The sequence below is a fragment of the Pelophylax lessonae genome (assembly GCF_965119305.1).
Source record: "Pelophylax lessonae genome assembly, chromosome: 1".
Lineage (NCBI taxonomy): Eukaryota > Metazoa > Chordata > Amphibia > Anura > Ranidae > Pelophylax > Pelophylax lessonae.
The window spans coordinates 19309970-19332507 of record NC_138768.1 but is presented as its reverse complement, the minus strand read 5'-3'; the positions used below and the strand labels follow the sequence as shown (position 1 = coordinate 19332507).

At 46.9% G+C, this 22538-nt stretch overlaps 2 protein-coding genes across 2 annotated transcripts in view; one reads left to right on the top strand and one right to left on the bottom strand.

The window, feature by feature from the left end:
* Positions 1–6828, bottom strand: part of LOC309568971 (vomeronasal type-2 receptor 26-like) — a gene marked incomplete at both ends in the record, with an annotated part of 54586 nt that extends 47758 nt beyond the window's left edge. Inside the window, 2 exons of the mRNA XM_082274735.1 lie at positions 211–334; positions 6799–6828. Of these exons, the coding sequence (XP_082130861.1) occupies positions 211–334; positions 6799–6828 (154 nt within the window). The remainder of the gene's footprint in view (positions 1–210; positions 335–6798) is intronic.
* LOC309551481 (vomeronasal type-2 receptor 26-like) overlaps positions 1–22538 on the top strand; it is a gene marked incomplete at both ends in the record, with an annotated part of 1345010 nt that overhangs the window by 885802 nt on the left and 436670 nt on the right. The gene's annotated exons all lie outside the window — the stretch shown is intronic.

Here is a 22538-nt window from a genome sequence, read left to right as displayed (position 1 = left end):
CTTTTTACTGCTTCTATATTTATTTTTAATTTATATACTGTAAAAAAAACACTGATGTGACGTACATTGTACCTCTTCAAAAAGTTATCATTAAAATAATTTGTTATCAAATAAAAAAGATCATTTTAAATTCTAATACATTGCAGCACGATTATCATTTTTGATGGTTTACATTAATTTACACTGATACCACAAACAACAAACTCTAACCTGTTATGTTGGAAATTTCTCCTTTGTCACATGGAACACAATTGTAGCAGCAAGATTGAATCACTTCTTTAGGGGCTTTCCGATATCCAGGAAGACACTTCTCATTGCATTGAGACTGTGGGACCTCAACAAATAACAGAAACCATTATTTCTTATTAAAATACATGAATAATGTTTAAATCCTAAAAAAAAATCACCAGTTTATAAAGTGTAGTATTACTGTAATCTATATTTATATTAAGGATGAGATTCAAATTCAGGTGAACTTAGATTTTTTCAGGATTCAAAATGTTTAATTTATGTTAAATTTGTAGTTATATCAACAGTGTCCGATGAAGCCTTTTGAAAAGATGAGGGTGCCGGAGCAGCCATCCCTTCACTATAACAGAACAGGCTAAAAGCAACTATAGTTTAGTTGGTGCTGGTAAAGTTAGATCAGGGATCCTCAAACTACGGCCCTCCAGCTGTCGCTGAACTACACATCCCATGAGGCATTGTAAGACTCTGACATTCACAGCCATGACTAGGCATTATGGGAATTGTAGCTCCTGAACAACTGGAGGGCCATAGTTTGAAGACCCCTGAGTTAGAGAATATGGAGAGCAAAGCAAAAATTAGCTAGGGAGGATCAGAAGTGGAACAGCGCCAACCTGATTGAAGAAAAAATGGTTGATAATGAGCAGGAGCACTTTGAAGAGAACCACAGGAAAAAGCTGTCAAAAATAATTTCAATGGCACAGGCACAGCATACTCTGGTATGATAGCAGAGCTCGATAGTGTGTGAGCCTTTATTTAGTGTCTCAACAGTCTGCTGAAGATAAGTTGCAGCAAGAATGCCAGCCACTGGGGCACCATGTGCAACTGAAACCACATGCAGATCTACCAAAGAGCTTGGTGGGACCACGCATGGCAGAGGAAATTCAGCAGCAACAACAATCTCACCCTCAGAGCCTGCATCTCCCCCTATGCCACAATCTTCTGGAGCAGCGGTCTCCAAACTGTGGCCCGGGGCCAGGGTATTGCTATTCACTTGCCTTTACCTGACTCTTGGGGCACTAATCCTCCCACTGATACGAGACATTATTCTGCCTATTGACACCAACAATGGGGCACCATTTCTCCCACTAACACCAACAATGGAGCACTGTTCCTCCCAATAATACCAATGATGGGGAACTATCCCTGCCAGTGATACCAAAGATGGAGCACCTTTTCCTCCCACCAATACCAACTGTGGTGATGTTCACTCCCACTGATGCCAGGAAAATGTCTACTCCCACTGGCCACAGTCTGTCCCCTCCCTAAAGTCTGAAGGACAATAAACTGGCCCTTTGTTTAGAAAGTTTGGAGACCCCTGTTCTGGTACAATGGCAAATACCTCTGCTGCATCCATTGAGAGGGAGGCAAGGTTTGACTTGGGACACAGAGATGTTTCTTATACTAATTCCATTAGAAAAGAGGGTAAAAGGACTGAAGACTTTGCTGCATACAGTGGAGCATCAGCCCTTGCTAAAACCCACTTTACTATTTCCATATTTCCAGTAGAAAATCTATACTCAACGGGCTTCTCTTCTCCAATTACTAGAGCAGATAGAAAGTTCTATCCTAAGCTAGAATTTTGGCAATTTGGACTTCACCTCAAATTTTTGTGTTTTTTCATCAAACATTTGTAAAAATCCTCCATGTTTTTAACCTATTAAAGTACAACTAAAGGTAAAACCTTTTTTCTTAGTTTGAGATGGAGTGGAGAGTAATTAGAATACCTTTTACGTTCTATAGCTGTCTGTGCCCCCATTAAGGAGATCCACCCTCTCTATTTATCCTGTTTACCATTACCATTGAAAGTAAAAATATAAGGAGGGGCGTGGCTACCGAGCTACGCTATGGACGCCTGAGCAAGAGCTCTCTGCAGCCGCCGGAGGAATCCCCACACATCGGCACCTCCGCTATGCCACGGAAGAAGAAGGAGCCACCGCCACAGCCCCAGAAGCTCTCGGGCTTCTTTCCTCCATTATAGCAAGGCCTACCCAAAGATGGCGGTGCCGCCAGCCACATGCGGCCGGACGAAAAGGCCGGACCACCACCACTGGAATGGGGCCAATTATATACCCCCCCTTCACCATCCCGCAGCAGGGGATCTTCAACCTCCTCACCTTCCACAAGAAGCCCTGCCAAATCCAGGCCCAGGATGGATTCCCTGGGCAGAGACACCTGGCGTTCCAACATGGAGGGGAGTGAGCACCAGATCTCACAGCACAGCACACCCCCTCCAGGCCCACATCCTATAGACAGCTTTCCTACCACTGGCAGGCCGGTCTCGGACACTGTCCCTAAGGAGATGTTAAAACCTCTCAGATCCTCCTTTCAGGGAGATGTGATAGCAGCACTGGGACGCTGCAGAGCTGAAGTGCAGGCCCTAGGAGATAGACTTAACTATGTGGAAAACACCATGGGAGAATACTCCACTTCCTTCAATACCCTAGTTGAAGCACACGCTGCAACTAAAGACAAAGCTATATGGATTAAAGTCAAGTTAGCGGATCTGGAGGATCGCTCCCGCCGCAATAACTTAAAATCAGAGGGGTCCCTGAAACAGTCCAAGCCTCTCAACTCCCCCAATATGTACATGATTTATTCACTTCACTGCTCCCTGCTCTGACACCTTTATACCTCACAGTGAATAGGGTTCACAGGATCCCAAAACCGTCCTTCCTAGCTGACGAGACATTCTCCTCCACATGCATTTCTACCGCAGCAAGAAACTTATCCTAGAAGCGTTCCGCAAAGCCACGCAGCGTCCGGAACAATATGTCACCCTCCAGGTTCTCCCTGACCTGTCCAGGCACACGATTCAGTGTCACCGGAACTTGGCCACAATCACCAAGATGCTCCATAACCACCAGATTCCACACAAGTGGAAGTATCCCACCACTCTGAGCATAACCCACAAGGGCACCACCACCTCTGTTTCCACCATCCAGGAAGGCATGCATGTCTTGCGCCTTTGGGGTATCATCCTGGACTCCCCAACAATGACCAAGGAGGCTCCGGTCCCCAGAGAATCAGCACTGACTGGCACACAGTCTCACATAAGCACTCCACTTCCAAAAAGAAACCTACCTAAGAGGCGCAATCTCCACCACGACCACATCCACACGGGATTCCTCCCCTGGCAGAACTGCTACCACCCAGTTCGCTACCCCTCTCAACCTTCAGCAGTTGTCACTGCTCTATGGACCCCCCCCCCCCGAGGTCCTTTTTTAGCATAATGCTTTGTTTGCTTTTGTTTTCTTTTCCCCCATCTCCCTCTCTATCCCCCCTTGTGCTTTCTCCGGTACGCAGCATCACCTTCACGCTCCGAAGTATCCGATCCTCGGCTCTAGCTATCCACACGGAACCTCGAAGAGATGTCATCCTCCATTGCCAATCGCTGCTCCTTCTCCAGACTCTGGTACGCCTCTCAACACCTGCCACTGATTTCCCTCAGAGATTCTCAGAACTGTAAGTATGGTGCACCCACAGCTTACACTTCCCCACACCACCATGCTGTCTATTAACTGCCTGTCCTTAAACGTCAAAGGGTTGAACCACCCGGCCAAGTGCTATTCCATGTGGAAAGAGGCCATTAAAGCCCAGGCCGACGTACTATGCATCCAAGAGACACATTTCCAAGCATCGGACCCCACAAAGTGCTCCCATGTGCGTTACCCTCATGTCTTTTCCGTCAACGCCCCAGCCCCAGTGAAAAAAAGAATGGTATTGCTGGCTATCAGAGACACTCTGGACTTCCAACCCCGACAGACTATTGCCGACTCTGATGGCAGGTACCTAATTGTCACCTGCGATATTAATTCACAGCCCTGCACACTTGTTACTTTGTACGCCCCGAACAGCCGCCAATTGCTTTTTCTCAGCCGACTCTTCAAGAAGAAAAAGGCAGTCCAATCTGGCGGTCTTCTAATATACAGAGATTTCAACCTTACTGCTCACTCCAAGCTGGACTCCTCATCCTCCCGTACCAAAAGGCCCACCTCTCTTAGTGGACTCTAACACACAGAAGGCTTGTACGATGTCTGGAGGTGCTCCCACGCTAACGAGACTACACTTATTTCTCCCCCAGACATCGTACGTACTCATGCATTGACTTGTTTCTGATGGACCAATGGTTCCTCCAAAAGGTCTCCTCCTGCACCATACAAGACATACTGTGGTCGGACTACTCTGCTATCACCTTGAGTATCTCATTGGGGGCTGTTTCCCCCTCACACCCTATCTGGCGCTGCAACACTAAACTTCTGCAAGACCCTGCCTCCTCCAAACTAATCTCCCAACATCTCAGGGACTTTTTCCCCACCAATGACGGCTCAGTTTCCAACCCCTACACTGTATGGAATGCCCATAAGGCATACATACGGGGTATACTTATCCAACAAGGTGCCAGACTTAAGAGACAATACACGTCTTGACTTGATGCACTGACCGCACAAATACATGCCCTGGACACCTTAAACAAAACTTCTCCCTCCTTGGACCGAGAGGCATCCCTTCACGACCTTAGCAAAGAACTTAGACTCCTCCTAACCCAACAATATGACAAACACTTTCAAAGACTTAAACTCACCTACTACGCCAACGCTAATAGAGCGGGCAAACTCCTAGCCACCAAATTGAAAGGAACCCGGACTGCAACCAAAATAAACCATCTAATACACCCAACACTCAAACACAAAGTAGTCAACCCCCAACACATTGCTGACCAATTTGCAGACTTTTATAACACACTATACATCCTAAAGGACGATCCAGGCACACCCCAACCGACCGAGACAGCTATCAATTCCTTCCTGACAGACCTGAAACTTCCTTCTTTGACCGCAGACCACTTGGCCACTCTTAACACCCCCCTGACTATTAAAGAAATTGAGACAATAATAAGATCCCTCCCCAACGGGAAATCCCCTGGCCCAGACAGCCTACGGCAGAATATTACAAGACCTTCCACTCTGTCCTATCCCCCCACATGTGCAACATATACGGCAACACGGCAGCGGCCACTGACTCCCCTTTTGCCCCTGAGATGTTGGGAGCATACGTTGTAACTATATCCAAACCAGGGAAAGTACCCAACACGCCTGTGAATTTCAGACCCATTTCACTACTCAACGTCAATATCAAAATCCACGCCAAACTACTAGCCAACCGCCTGGCTGACATTGTCCCCTCCTTATTAAATTGGACCAGATGGGGTTCGCAAGGGGTAGGCAGCCCTCTGACGCCACTAGGCGTATTCTGAACTTAATGCATTATGCTGAAACTACACAAACGCCTTCTTTGCTTCTCAGCGTGGATGCAGAGAAGGCGTTTGATAGGATCCATTGGATCTATATGCACCATGTATTGTTGAAATTTGGGTTTATGGGTCCGATCCTGTCAGCTATACGAGCGTTATATTCCTGTCCCTCTGCCCGCTTAATCACCTCGGGGCTAGTCTCTAAATCCTTCAAAATTACAAATGGTACACGACAAGGTTGCCCCCTGTCCCCCATAATTTTCAATCTTCTCATAGAGCCCCTAGCGGAAAAATAACGCACCTACCCACAAATAATTGGATTTCGCTTCCCGCATCAAACCCACTCAGTCACCCTATTTGTGGATGATGTTATACTATCCCTCACCAAACCCCACACTTCTCTCCCGCATGCCCACGCCCTTCTCAAACAATTTAGTTTGGTCTCCTACTACAAGGCTAACCACTCCAAATCCCTTATACTAGACCTGGATGTCCCCTCCCCCCCTTCTCAGCTCCAAACTCCAGCAACAACTCCCATTCAAATGGAGCCAGTCCAGAATCCCTTACTTAGGTCTACTACTTACTACTCCATTTGCTTCCATACCAAAATCAAACTATGAACCATTAATCTCTTCTATCATGAAACAGCTAATGGCAATGTCACGACACAAACTCACTTGGTCGGGGAGACTGGCAGCCCTGAAGATGATGATACTCCCACAAATACTTTATATGTTCCGAGTCCTTCAGATACCAACACCACGTTCATACCTCCATGAATAAACAAAGATACTGCGCTCATACATGTGGGGGGGGGGAGGGCCAGGTGCCCACATTCCACCGTGATCAAGAACAAATCGGTGGGAGGCATGGGCTCAATCGATCTGCACGACTACTATTGGGCCACCAAACTAGACCAGCTGAAACACTGGTTCAACGCAGATGATGGTCCGTTATGGCTCGACATAGAAACACATCTGGCACCCACACGCAGTCTCCGCACGTTACTGTTAAGTAATCTGTGGAGACCCTGGGACACCAAACCTATGCCATCTCCCCTCAAGGTTTCCCTACTGGCCTGGAGACATCTATTAGCACAACCACCCTCCCAGCCGACCTGTCCCTTTCCTCCAATGCCCCTTCATATACTCAGTAGCATAATTCCCTCTCTAAATACGGCACCACTCCAGTCCCGTGGCCTCACTTCCATACAACAGCTCTGGGATCATACTTCCCTTAAAACATGGACTACCCTACGCTCTGAATTCTGCTTACCCAGCTACCTACAATATATTTACCTTAGAATACGCCACTTTCTCTTGAAACATCCCGTCCCCACTACTACCCTCCACCCTGGGACTCACTCAATTGTTTCAATCCCTCCAACCGCACTAAAGGCATATCCCTTTTCTATGGCCTCCTCCATACCAAACGGGAACGAGACCTACAGACTCCAGTGACCTGGCATGAATGACAAACATCCATACGGGCGATCCACTCTTACTCCCCCTGTGTTAATCCACAGATGGTACTATACTCCATCCAGGCTTGCCAAAATGTTTCCCAATTCCCACCCGGATTGCTGGCGCAGCTGTGGAGGACATGGGTCACTGCTACACATTCTATGGAGTTGCCCAGTTCTCTCCACTTACTGGAGACTCATCTTTCAACTCCTGGCTACCACAACAGGTATTTTAAAATCTCCCAATTCCACCTTGGCAGTTCTTCATATTGGCATTGATGCCTACCCGAGCCCCATGAGACCTGTGGTGACCCAGGTCCTCCTGGTGTAAGTGTCGGCCTGTGTAGGCTGCAAAAATTAGCTCACATGGGTTTAACTGACAGCAAAGAACGTAGTGTATTTGATGGATAGAGGTAAATTAGGCATTCACAGTATACAGAAGTAAGTGTCGGCCTGTATAGGCTCCAAAAATTAGCTCACATGGTTTAACTGACTGCAAAGAACGTAGTGTATTTGATGGCTAGAGGTACATTAGGCATTCACAGTATACAGAAGTAAGTGTCGGCCTGTATAGGCTGCAAAAATTAGCTCACATGGGTTTAACTGACAGCAAAGAACGTAGTGTATTTGAAGGCTAGAGGTAAATTAGGCATTCACAGTATACAGAAGTAGGTGTCGGCCTGTATAGGCCCCAAAAATTAGCCATTCAATGGACATGAAATGCCTTTTATGCCGCTGTATTTAGCGAAGACAAGGACCAGGAATTGTTGTGGGTGGATGGCGGTCTGGCAGATATTTGTGGCCTGTCATGAAGAATTTCAAGGAAACATGGTCTACTGGTCACATGTGTTGAATTCCTCAGAGATCCATGCCTCATTAATTTTTATAAATGTGAGGTAGTCTACACTGTCATGAGCTAGGCGAGTGCGCTTATCGGTCAAGATCCCCCCTGCTGCACTGAACGTCCTTTCAGACAGGACACTGGATGGGGGGCAAGCCAACAGTTCCATTGCAAATTGTGCAAGCTCTGGCCAGAGGTCAAGCCTGCCCACCCAGTAGTCCAGAAGTTCATCACTCCTCAGAGCGTCCATATCGGCCGTTAACCCGATGTAGCTGGACACCTTTTTTTACGCTCCAACATTTGAGCCACAAAAGCCTGCCTTTTTCCAGAACAACGTGACGACGGCATCATGGAAGGTGGAGTGTTGGACAACTGTGAGGAGACAGGAGAATAGGTGAAGGAGAAGAGGCTGGACGGTGGGAGGCTGGAGTGTGGCTTTGTGGGTTCTGACGGTGTTGCTCCCACTGGGCTCGGTGATGGGATTTCAGGTGCCTTCTTAAGGCGGTTGTCGCTAGGTGAGTATTGGGCTTACCGCGACTTATGCGTTGACTGCAAAGGCTGCAGATGGCAACACTGTTGACACATTAAAAAAAGCCCACACTGCGGAGCCATGGGAAGGCGTCCTGGGAGCGCCAGATGTGACTGTACATGGTTGATGGTTCGCTCCTGATACATTTGCAGTCTGCTTTGTACCTCATATGGTACAAAGCCTTCCATTCTTGGAGTCTGTTCGTTTCTTGATCTGTTGACGATCAACTTTTGTGCAGCAGCAACCACAGCCTCCCAGACACTGTTCAGAGAGTTGTACTGTTTATCTTTTACCATTAAATCTCCTGTTTTAAAAAGGACCCACAAGTTTTCAATAGGGTTTAGATTAGGTAGGGAAAGGAGCTATGTCCTTATTCTTTCATCTTTAAGACCTTTAGTGGCTAGTCATGCAGTCGAGTACTTGGATGCATGTGATGGAGCATTGTCCTGCATCAATATCATGGTCTTCTTGAAAAATGCAAACTTTTTCCTGTACCGCTGCTTGAAGAAATTGTCTTCTACAAACTGGCAGTAGGTTTGGGATTTGAGTTTGAGTCCATGTTCAACATGAAAAGGTTCAACTAGCTCATCTTTAATAATACCAGCCCATACCAGTACCCCACCTCCACCCTGCTGGCATCTGAGGCGAAGTGAAGCTCTGTGCTCATTACTAATCCAGCCACAGACCTATCTATCTGGTCCATCAAGTCACTTTCATCTCATCAGTCCATAAAACCTTTGCAAAAATCTGTCTTCAGATATCTCTTGGCCCAGTCTTGACGTTTCAACTTGTGTCTTGTTTAGTAGTGGTCAGGTTTCAGCCTTTCTTACTTTGGCCATGTCTTTGAGCACTGAAAACCTCATACTTCTGGGCACTCCAGGAAGGTTGCAGTTCTAGAAAATGACAGCACTGGAGGATAATGGGTTCCTGGTAGCATCACGTTTGATTCTTCTCAAATCTTTGGCGGTTAATGTGCATCTTTTTTTTCTCAACACGTTTCTTGCAACCCTGTTGACTATTTGCAACCAAACGTTTGTTGGTCTCTGACCACGCCCCAACATCTTAGCAATTTCAGAAGTGCTGTATCCCTCTGAAAGACTTTTTACAAATTGAGTCAAGTAAATCTCTTTTTTTGCCCATTGTGCCTGAAGAAAAGAAGTTGGCTAATAATTATTATGTACTGTACACCTTAATTTGCGTGTGGATCTCTGTAGGCCACACCCTTCCTCATTACACCTCAAATACACATCACCTGATATGCTTAAATCCAATAAGCATTCAAGTTTATACAGTTTGGAGTTGGACATGCATTAAAAATGAAGATTTGGTCAAAATTCTCACTTGCCTAATAATTGTGCACACAGTGTATGTGGTGCTATGTACCTCACCTAGTAATGTAAAAAATTTCTGTCTGTCTGATCATCCCTTCCTTTTCTTACGGACATCGTGGCTAAATGCTTGAGGAAGTTGGCGGCATTATCTGGTAACTGTATATCTGTCAATCTATATGTGATCCACTTGACCTGGTCTCAAAAGTGTATCATTTTTTGACAGGACCAAAATATGTGGAGCAATGAGCCCTCTTCCCCTTGGCATCCCCAGCACACTGAGGAGCAGTTCAGAAAGAGTTTATGTAACGTTGTACCACCTGGACAGAATTTTGTATCCTGTTACCTGTGTGGAACTTGAAATGGAGGCCCTATAAGTCATCTGGAGGTTTCTATCTTTTTTTTTGCTGTGAATCTAACATTTACATCTCGTTCCCATTTGGCAAGGAACGTCAGGGTAAAAATATCTGATGGACGAGATAACAGTTGGTATGAACACAACAGGCCATACGTGTTGCAGAGGCTCAGAGTCAAGAAAAAAGATTTAAATTGTGTAAGAGTAAGCTGGTCATTGAATGTTGTTTACTGCATAGCTGTGAAAGGAAATGTTGTAGCTTCATCACTTGTCAGTAGGGGAAGTAGGGGAAGTGGAGTCAAACATATGTTGCAGCGTTTGTTCAATTATCCATCTTAAAGTGAGTGTAAAGCCAAAAAGTTCTATCTGAGAGCTGAAGATGAAATATCCCTTCTTAAAGGCCTGGAAGAAAGCAGGGATGCTTCAGCAAAGAATGGGGTAAGATCTGCTTACCACCCAGGATGAACATATGTGGAGGCTTTTTGGTTCCTTTTACTCCAATTCAGCATATCCTGACAGAGTAAGCTTTCTTGTTGGTCCCCAAGGCTTTCTTGATAGAGACCATTGTTTCCAAAAGCAGTTGTGGTGGCCTACAAGCAAGAAGCAGGTGTAGAAGCAGGTTGTGTGGCTCTATAACCCTAAGCTGTATCAGTCCTGTAAACCCTTTATTCTGGGTGTTCAGTGGGTCTTTTGGTGAAGATTATTATTATTATTATTATTATTAATATTAATATTATTCTTATACAGGACCAACAATCTGTTCAGTGCTTTACAATGTGAGGGCAGACAGTACAGTTACAATACAATTTAATACAGGAGGAATCAGAGAGCTCTGGTCATTAGAGCTTACAATCTAAAATGGGGGGGGGGGGTCAATTGATACAAAAGGTAAAACGGTGGGGGATGAGCTGATGGAGGAAATAAAAGTTCAGTTGTTAGGTGGAGGCAGAATAAGCTTTTCTGATTTTTTTTTTTTCAGGCATCACCTAGAAGTCGATAAAGTAGGAGATAGTTGGACAGATTGGGGTAGGGTATTCCAAAGGAGGAATGAAGAGAACAATTTGGTTATTATTTTGAGACTAGGTTAGTGATGTAGCTGGGAGCAGAGTTGTGGATGGCTTTGTAAGTTGTTGTTAGTATTTTGAATTTAATTTGTTGGGTGAGTGGAAGCCAATGGAGGGATTGGCAGAGAGGGGTAGCAGATGAGTGGATGAGTTTGTCAGCAGTAGGGATGATCGAACTTTTGAAAAGTTTGGTTCGGCCAGAACACCCGAACTTCCCGAAAGTTCGGCCCGGATTTCAGAACCCCATTGAAATCAATGGGACCCGAACTTCGGTAATCAGAAAACCCCATTTTGAAGCCCTAAAACCCAATAAATGCCCCTAAAAAGTGCCTAGGGTTCTGGGTCATGCCCCAGAGACTATTAATCACATAAAAAAAAGTTCTTAAAAATTATCATTTTTTGATAGAGAGCCAATTATTGAAAAAAATAAATAAATAAAAAAAAAATAATAATTTCTTTGGATTTAGTGTCTGGGGGGTCTAAAAGGTGTACCTGTGAAGTTTCAGCTCTGTAGCATGTCCAGAACCAGAAAAAAAAGATTGTTTGTATTATGTCACTTATAGAACAGGGATATGGCTACGCTATTTTCACACCTTGCCGGTTTAGTACCAAGCGTTTTTTTGGGCATTTTTTGGGGTCTTTGGAGGCAGGCAAAACATCTGAACTTGTGTATAGGGGTATATATACACACATACTTATATGTCTATATACCCCTACATATATATAGGTGTGATAGTAGCAGAAATCTATGCTTGCGCTAATTAAAAAATTAACACTAATATAGCCTCTCTCCTATCACACCTATATATATGTAAGTGTAAAAATACATATAAGTATGTGTGTATATATACCCCTATACACAAGTTCAGATGTTTTGCCTGCCTCCAGGTCAGGACTCGTATGGGGGTCTGGGTCCTGACCTGGGGAACATATAGCAATTAAAAAAAAGTTTTTAAACACAATAGTTTTTAAAGGAGCACTGATTTACTGATTTTAATGAGGCTTAAAGCGGAGTTCCGGGCACAGATGTCATTTTTTAATAAGCATTGCCCCGGGACAGTCAGGGCTAGCACATTCCACAATGGCTAGCCTCTGATCTGTCCCGGTTCGCACTTACCTTTTAGAAGAAATACTTACTTATAAAATTTCTTCCACAGCGTTTCCATCTCTCTTGTGGGCAGCTGAAGCCGGCGCGGTCCTCTTCTGCGTCTTCTTCCGCGTCTTCTTCTCCCAGAATGCGCCGCACCGGCCCCTCTCGTCACTTCCTGTGCGGCGCCGCATTCCTAAACAGCTTCTGGGCATGGGCGTGAGTATTTACGATCTACAATTACAAGGTGAGTTTTAAAAAAAAAAAACCTAACTATCCAATTCCTTTTCAGGTTACCCAGAACTAGCGGACGGGCACAAAAAAAACACATCGATTTTGTGCCCGGAACTCCTCTTTAAAGTGAAACTATAAAAATCGTGCCTGGCGAGTGCCCTGAATGTGCCTGTAAAGTAGTGCATCTCTATGATGTATGTAGCCTGCTGCAGCTATACTGACATTTCTAAGGCAAAAAATTTCATATACAAATATATATCACATCTACTTCTCATACGGGTGCAGAAAAATTGGGCCTTGCTTGTTGATGGTGCCTGAACACCGTAACCCCTTGCAGTTACTCTTGCTGGGTGCTGCTAAAAAATCCATACAAATATGAAATTGCATGTACTTGTCATACAGGTGCCAAAAATTGGGCCTTTGGTGTTGCTGGTGCCTGAGCACCGTAACCAACCCCTCACAGTTACTCTTGCTGGGTGCAGGAACGGGACCTGCTGGTATGCAAATTTGAAATCGCATGTAGTATACAAGTGCCAAAAATTGGGCCTTTGATGTATGTGGTGCCTGAACACCTTAACCAAGGCCTCGCAGTTACTCTTGCTTGGTGCAGGAATGGGACCTGCTGGTAAGAATTCCATGCAAATTTGAAATTGCATGTGCTATACAAGTTCCAAAAATTGGGCCTTTGTGGAAGGTGGTGCCTGAACTTCGTAACCAGGGCCTCGTAGTTACTCTTGCTTGGTGCAGGAATGGGACCTGCTAGTAGGAATTCCATGCAAATTTGAAATCGGATGTGCTATACAAGTGCCAAAAATTGGGCCTTTCCCGTATGTGGTGCCTGAACACCGTAACCAAGGCCTCGTAGTTACTCTTGCTTGGTGCAGGAATGGGACCTGCTGGTAAGAATTCCATGAAAATTTGAAATCGCATTTGCTATACAAGTGCCAAAAATTGGACCTTTACAGAAGGTGGTACCTGAACACCATAACCAAGGCCTCATAGTTACTCTTGCTTGGTGCAGGAATGGAACCTGCTGGTAAGAATGCCATGCAAATTTATAAGCGCATGTGCTATACAAGTTCCAAAAATTGGGCCTTTGTGGAAGATGGTGCCTGAACACCGTAACCCCTCAAAGTTCGCAGGGCACAGGGACAAGGCCTGCTGTTAAAAGTGACATACGACATTTAAATTGTATGCACCTGTCATACAAGTGCTGAAAAATTAGGCCTTTGGGGTTGGTAGTGACCTAAACCAAAAACATTGTTGGAAGCTAGCAGAATCAAGGTAGAGGAATAGGATAGGCAGCATATGAAGTCTTCAAGGCATGGCAGACCCATTGCAAATTCAAACTGTTACATCAGTATCAGGGGCCTGATAGCTCTTGTTGATCCAGGACTGGTTCATTTTGATGAAAGTCAGCTGATCAACAGAGTCTGTGGACAGACGCACTCTTTTGTCCGTCACAAAACCTGGGTGCTGCTGAGGACAAAAGAGCAGCTTAAAGGCATCGGTCAGCCGGCCGCCTTCTCCACCGCTCCTCCTTTGGCTGAACGATGCCTCAGAAACATGTCCGGAGAAGGTTGACCTCCCAGTGTCTGGAAAGGCGGTATACAATATTTTTTTCAAGGCCTCCTCAAGATGTTTCATCCTCTGCTCCCTCTGCGAAGGAAGGATGAGCTCTGCAACTTTACCCTTTGTAACGTGGATCAAGAAGGGTTGCCAACCAGTAAGTATCCCTCTCCTTGATAGCACAAATCCTCGGGTCCTTTCGCAGGCTTTGCAGAATCAGGGAGCCCATGCAACATAAGATGGAGGAGGCATGAGCTTCTGAGTCCTCTGGGTCACTAAGGATGATATGGTCAGCAGGAGCAACCTCTCCCCAACCACGTACAACTCCTGGGGTTTCTGGGGAATCAAAACCATCCCTTTAAGACTGCTGTATCCTTTCCTCTTCCTCTACATGCATGCTGCCGAAATCCTCCTCCTCCTCTTCCTCCCGTGTGTTTTGTGGCCCTGCAGGAAAGACATCTGCATAAAGGGGGCCTTGTGAGGAAAGGAAGTCCTCCTCTTCCTGCCGCTGTTCTGCCTCAAGTGCCCTGTCCATTATTCCACGCAGTGTGTGCTCCAGCAGGTAGACTAGAGGGATAGTGTCACTGATGCATGCATCGTCCCGGCTCACCATCCGAGTGGCCTCCTCAAATGGTGGCAGGATGATGCATGCATCCTTAATCAAAAGCCATTGGCGTGGCGAAAAAAAAAGCCAAGCTGCCCTGACCCTGTCCTTGTGCCATACTCGCACAGGTACTCATTGATGGCCCTCTGCTGCGTGTGCAGCATTGACCTAGTGGGCATGTCACAAATGAGGCGGTTGGCGGGTAGGTTGAATTCCCGTTGAATGTCAGATAAGCGAGCACTGGCATTGAACAAATGGTGGAATTGGCCACAGACTTTCCTGGCCTGCCTCAGAAGATCTTGGAAGTCTGGGTATCTGCTCAAGAAATGCTGCACCACCAGATTCATAACATGTGCCAAGCATGGAACATGTGTCAAGTGTCCCTGTTGGAGGGCGGAGAGAAGGTTGCTGCCATTATCGCATACAACCATTCCTGGTTCAAGCTGTCATAGCGTCAACCATCTCTGAGTCTGCCCTTGCAGAGTTGACAGAATCTCTGTACCGGTGTGACTTCTATCCCCTAGACAGACCAACTGAAACACAGCATGGCATCTTTTAGCCTGACTGCTTGCGTAGTCCCTTGAACACTTAGGCAGCACTGCTGCTGCAGAGGAGATGTCACGTACCTTGTAGCAGAGCCTGATGTGCAGAGGGAGACCTCTCGTACAGCCCTGGCTCAGACACCACTGGAGTTGTAACAGTGGATGCAAGAGCGCAGTGAGGTAAGAGTGCCTGCGCTGACTGGAGCAGGGTCAGACAAGCCGGTTTCAGACACAGCTAATCAGATACAGTTCAAGCAGCAGGCAGAAAGTAATCGGTGTACAGGCAGGGGTTGGCAGCAGGATATCAGGCAGGAAGAAGGTATAGCAGAGACAAAGCAAGCCGTGGTCAGGACTGGAGACAGCAACGAAGTCAGACAAGCCAGGTCAATACAGGAATCAATACAAGCACAGGAACAGACTCAAAGTAAAGCTGCAGATCAGACAGCAATGACACAGTGCTTCTGAGGTGTTTAAATAGGGCAGCCTGTTGCCAATCATTACAATTAGTCTGCACTAAGTTAACCCTTAGGTGGCAGACCCATGACAGGAGAATTGCACAGAAGAGGACATGGAGGAAGAGGAGGAGGAGGTGGTGGTGGAGTAACCAGATATGGCAGAACCAGCACCAGCACCAGCTTTTTGGAGGCATGGTGTCAAAACAAGCAGCAAGACCGAACCCTGTCCTGCATCCTTCCCAGCTGCCAGCAGAGTTACCCAGTGTGCCGTGAAAGAAATGTAATGTCTCTGTCCATGCCTGCTGGACCAAGATTCAGCAGTAATGTGCACCTTCCTGCTGACTGCTTTGTCCAGCGAGGCCAAAACACTACCTTCCACATGATGGTAGAGAGCCGGAATGGTCTTACTCGAAAAGTCATGCCTTTTCGGGACCTGCCATTGTGGTGCAGCACATTCCACAAATCTGCGAAAGGGAGTCGAGTCTACCAGCTGAAAAGGCAGCAACTGTAATGCTAACAATTTGGCCAAGCTAGCATTAAGACGCTTAGCATGTGGATGGCTGGGACAGTATTTCTTTCTACAGTTCAAATACTGGGGTAGTGAAATTTACCTGCTGCTCAAATCAAGCGGTGGTGTACTGCTAGCAGATTGGGTGCATCTCTCTGTGCCACTCATTGATATACCATCATCCCTCTCAATGCTGGTATTTGAGAAGGCATGAGGTATAGTAGGGTTAGAGATCACAAATGGGGAGCAAGGTGATGTATGCTTGTTTTGATCTGGTGCCTCTTTTAGGTGCTGTTGCCAATGGACTGCATGGCAGGAAGTCATATGCCTTGTCAAGCATTTGGTGCCCAAACGGCTGGTGTTCTGGCCGGGCTTGATCCGCTTTAGACAGATGCTGCAAACAGCAACGCTGCGGTCTACTACACAGGTGCTGAAAAAAGCCCACACTAATGAACTTTTTGGAGTCTGTGGGGATTTTTCAGCACCCTGCACCTGTGGAGCTCTGTGCTGTGACGCATCAGGTTGGCTACTGCTACTGCTAGGCCGGCCCCTGGAGCACATCCTGCCTTGTTGCAGTTGACGTCCTCCTCATCCTCCCCCTCCTCCTCCTTCTCCCCCTCCTCCTCTGTCCTGTCAGGCAACCAAGTACGGTCAGTGACCTCATCATCCCCTCCCTCCTCGTCACTGGAGCATACTTTGCAATATGCTTCAGCTGTGGCAACATGACTGCTGGTCTCTTGTCCGTCATTATCACCCCCTCTCTCTACGCTCATGTTATTCCCTTCATCAACCTAAGAAACAACATCACAGCTTTCAAATTGCTGTGCATCCTCCAGGAGAATGTCACTGACACTATGATCGAATAGTTCAGGTGACTCCTCCGTGCATGATGGTGGGGCCCTCTTTTTGTGGCCTGTGAGCCTCGGCTTCTCCTTGTCGGCCTTTCGGACATTATGTTGATACAGATCAATATAGGGTATATGCAACTGACCAATAGATACTCAATGACCGAATATGATGTAAATGATAGCCCTATAGATGAGCTGTGGTGGTTATAGATGTACGCAACTGACCAATTATCAATACTCTCACTGATATCTGATGTAATCTATAATCCTATAGATGGATGATCTGTGATCCCTATAGATAAATCCACAACTGAGCAAAGGTTACTGTGGCTAATATATGTAGTGATCTCTATTCACACAGGTATGTGACAAATACAGATAAAACCACAACTGAGCGCAAAGGTTACTGTGGCTGATATCTGTAGTGATCTCTATTCACACAGCTATGTGACCCCTATAGAAAAAACCACAGCTGAGCGCAAAGGTTACTGTGGCTGATATCTGCAGTGATGTCTATTCCCATAGCTATGTGACCTCTATAGAAAAATCCACAACTGAGCAAAGGATACTGTGGCTGATATCTGCAATGATGTATATTCCCACAGCTATGTGACCCCCTATATATAAATCCACAACTGAGCAAAGGGTACTGTGGCTGATATCTGCAGTGATGTCTATTCCCACAGCTATGTGACCCCCATAGATAAATCCACAACTGAGCAAAGGTTACTGTGGCTGATATCTGCAGTGATGTCTATTCCCAGAGCTATGTGACCCCTATAGAAAAAAACACAACTGAGCGCAAAGGTTACTGTGGCTGCTATCTGTAGTGATCTCTATTCAGACAGGTATGTGGCCCCTATAGATAAATCCACAACTGAGCAAAGGTTACTGTGGCTGATATCTGCAGTGATGTCTATTCCCACAGCTATGTGACCCCTATAGATAAATCTACAACTGAGAGCTAAGGTTACTGTGGCTTATATCTGCAGTGATGTCTATTCCCATAGCTATGTGACCCCTATAGATAAATCTACAAATGAGCAGAGGTTACTGTGGCTGATATCTGCAGTGATGTATATTCCCACAGCTATGTGACACCTATAGAAAAAAACACAACTGAGAGCAAAGATTACTGTGGCTGATATCTGCAGTGATCCTTATTCCCACAGCTATATGACCCCTATAAATAAATACACAACTGAGCAAAGGTTACTGTGGCTGATATCTGCAGTGATGTCTATTCCCACAGCTATGTGACCCCTATAGATAAATCCACAACTGAGAAAAGGTTACTGTGGCTGATATTTGCAGTGATGTCTATTCCCAGAGCTATGTGACCCCTATAGAAAAAAACACAACTGAGCGCAAAGGTTACTGTGGCTGCTATCTGTAGTGATCTCTATTCAGACAGGTATGTGGCCCCTATAGATAAATCCACAACTGAGCAAAGGTTACTGTGGCTGATATCTGCAGTGATGTCTATTCCCACAGCTATGTGACCCCTATAGATAAATCTACAACTGAGAGCTAAGGTTACTGTGGCTTATATCTGCAGTGATGTCTATTCCCATAGCTATGTGACCCCTATAGATAAATCTACAAATGAGCAGAGGTTACTGTGGCTGATATCTGCAGTGATGTATATTCCCACAGCTATGTGACACCTATAGAAAAAAACACAACTGAGAGCAAAGATTACTGTGGCTGATATCTGCAGTGATCCTTATTCCCACAGCTATATGACCCCTATAAATAAATACACAACTGAGCAAAGGTTACTGTGGCTGATATCTGCAGTGATGTCTATTCCCACAGCTATGTGACCCCTATAGATAAATCCACAACTGAGAAAAGGTTACTGTGGCTGATATTTGCAGTGATGTCTATTCCCACAGCTATGTGACCCCTATAGAAAAAACACATCTGAGCGCAAAGGTTACTGTGGCTGATATCTGTAGTGATGTCTATTCCCACAACTATGTGACCCCTATAGAAAAAAACACAACTGAGCGCAAAGATTACTGTGGCTGATATCTGCAGTGATGCCTATAAAGATTTTAGAATGTTGCAGAAATTGACCGATGAACAATACTGGTACTGGTATCTGATGTAAAGAAATCAATCTATCCCTACCTCACACAGGGACCTTGGCCCTCCCTAAAGGTGTCTGATATGATGTAAAGAAATCAATCTATACTTACCTCTCACAGGAACCTAGGCCCTCCCTACACTGCTACAAATGTCTCTCTGCACTGTCTGACTCCAAAAAAACAACTACTCTCTCACTGCCTGATCGCCGCACAATGACACTACATGCTGCGGCTGCGCGAGCAGCCCTTTATGAAGTGTGGGGCGTGTAATTGGCCCCTGAGCCATGATTGGATAAAGGCAGCCTGCCTTTAGTCCAATCATGGCAGAGATCATTTGATTGGCCAAAGCATGAGGTCAGGGTGCATGCTTTGGCCAATCACATAATGCGCTGCACGCGCCTCGACTTGAACTCAAAGCTCATCCCTATTGGGCAGCCTAGCAGCCATTTTGTCATGAGGTGAATGAAAGCCCATTGTCTTTGAGTAAGATTTCTTTACAGACATGTTAAAGTCTCAGCAAAGACTGTTTTCAAGCGATAAATAATAAGGATCCTGACATCCCCTAAGATAAGATCCAGTGTGATGGGTGATTCTTGTCTGTCTATAGTTTCACAATGAACAATAGATCAGTATATTTTTTTTAGGGTTCATTTAAAATATGCTTGAGGAATCATTATTATTATTATTATTTATAGAAATGTATTAGCAACAATATTATTATGTCATTATATTATGTGAAGCATAAACATACTTCTAGGAATGCATTGTATACTATTGTTTTGTTTTTGTGTGTATAGAGCTAAGTATTAATTCCATTTAAGTTGCTTCACTTATTCACTTATATAAACATTCCCCAGAAGTTGTTTTACGTCTTGTCTGGGTTATATAAATCCTACGAGCTAGTCTGTATTCTTGACAGAATATGACAAGGACCATTAGATTTAGGTTTCTTTCCTAGACTTAGGTCAAATGGTTATCTTTGAGAAAATAATGAAATTAAATTCACTTTCCCAAACTTGTATGTAGGCCAACAGTGCCCTCTATTAATCGTTCAGAGTCATATCAGAGTAATGGAAATTTAGCGAACAAGCCTCTTTTTGAGGTATTTTTCTCATATGGAAAACAAAATCCACGACTACTTTCCCGTAGGATAAAAGTTTCATGTCAGTTAGAGTTAAAAAAGAAAGGGAGGGGGCGTGTCCTGGTCATGGCGGAGTGAAGACCTACACCGAAAGAGCTCCGGCCATCTCCCCTGATCTTTCACTTTTTTACTCTGCCTGTCTGGCTATGGAATGAGCACGGGCAGGAGGAAAAGACAGAGGAAACCCCTGAAGACCCCACCTCCTCTTCTTCACGGGGACCCGTTCTTCTGCCTCCCGGGCTAGCACCTCCAACCCACGTGCGATCCCATCTCCCGCCCAGCCAATGGCGGACTTGGCTGCCTCTCCGGTCCCCTCGGACCGCTCCGTATCTGCACCTACGTCGTCCTATGGCGGGGACTCCGACCTCCGGGCCCTGATCCAGGCTCTCCCCACTAAGAAGGACTTTAAAGCGCTGGCATGGCTGGAGGAGGCTTATAAACGTGACATCCAAGCAGTGAAAACTGACCTCCAGCAACTCACCACCAGAGTCACCGTGGGAGAAACCTCTTTGTCTTCTCTCGAGGTCAGGATCTCCCGCCTTGAAAATGTGCAGGCTAAACAGGCGGACTGTGTAACTTCCCTGCAGCTCTGCCTGGAGGAGATGGAAGACCGCAGCCGCAGGAACAATCTGCGGCTGCGGGGCCTGCCGGAGGCGACAGGACAAGAATCTCTGCAACCTTCAGTTCTCTCTATCTGCCAGCACCTGGCCCCCGGTGTCCCGCCAGCAGATCTTGAATTTGACAGGGTCCATAGGGCGCTGGGTCCCCGCTCCTCGGATCTAGAGAGGCCCCGAGATGTGATCGTCCGGTTACACCGGTACACCCACAAGGAACTCATCCTCCGCTGAGCCTGGGAGACGTGGACTTTGACGGAGCCGGGGTGCGCATCCTACCGGACCTGTCCAGGGCCACCCTCCAACGACGGGCCCTGCTTCAACCGCTTCTGGAGAGGATCAGACACCTGGGATGCACGTACCGGTGGGGGTTCCCCATCTCCCTCACGGTGCGCAAAGGATCATCCTCTTTTGCCCTACATCACCCGGAGGATCTGCCAGCCCTATTCGCCTTCCTGGAGACCGAGCCTCTCACAGTGCCGAACTGGCTTCAACATCTGCCGGACAGGCCCGGCGGCATCCTGCCACCCCGGGACGAGAGAGGGGTCGGCCGCCGTGGACCCCCCGTGGCCGGCGCCGGCTGAACCCGGAGCCCCCCACCCCGGTTCGAGAGGACTGATTCCGCAGCGCACAGACCCTGAGGAAGAGGTCTCGGTAACGTTATTTCTCGTTTGATTATCTGTTCCCTGCAATGTGGAGGAATGCCCCCGGTGCAAGTCTGATCAGACTCCTGCTTCTATCCAGACTGGCTGTGTCCTGCTCTGTCCCTGCTTCACCCGGTAGACCTGTTCCTTGAGGCGGCCCTTGCCCTTTTTCCCAGACTGGGGGTGGCTGACAGCTCCCCCTGTGCTTTGACTCTGGCCCCGCGGTGGTCTGTTCTATCCCACCCCGGCCCCCCGAGCCGTTTGAGGACCACATGTTGTGACTGCCCCCCCCCCCTGCATCCTGCTCCCATTGACTGCAGCTTGGCCGATTCCGCTTTCATTTACTCTGCTCGGCTCCCCCTCCCCCAGTTGTTTATTTCCTCGTAGGAGATATGATCACGCCAAGCAGCTGACCATTACCCCCCTTTTTTTTTTGTCGGTGGGTGGGAAACTGGGGAGGGATGTCGGTTTATGCTTACTGTACATTTTTCTTTTGCTTCAGTGGGTTCCCGGGCTGGCTGTGCGCGGCGCCCTGGTGGAGTGGGCGGGGGGCAGGCCCTCTGACGTCATTACGGCGGAATGTGGTGAACCTCCTATTGTCTGACCCGTGATGGGAGAGGCGTGCCCTTGGCACCTCTGCCTGGGGGCCGCGGGTGGCCGGCCTGGAGCTGGGGTCTGGGGTGGGTGTCCCTTGAGTCAGCTGGGTGGGATGCTGTTATGATGGGAGGGGCGGGTGGGGATGCTGGGCTGCACCTTGTCCCTCTGGTCCCCTGAGGGTCCCGATTCTGCTGGTGTGGTCAGTGGCGGGCCTGAATCAGACGGGTCGGGGCCCTGGGCCCTCCAGTTTGACTTGGACTGCCGGGGGGAGGCTCCTCACGCCTGGTTTTAGAGTACGTTACCGGGTTTTCTGATAGTGTCCACTTGTTTTGGCCTGTATGCGCCCCCCAGTGCAAAGTCTCCTCCATTTTCCTTTTGTTTAGGTGGACATGCGGGCTGGGGGGAGGGGGGTCTGCCTCCCTTCGGGGAGCAGGTTACTTTGATGTTGCCGGGCCCTCCTCAGGATTACTGTTCTGATCGGGTTCGGACCCCCTGGGCTCTGGGAGTCCGTACGCCCGGCGTA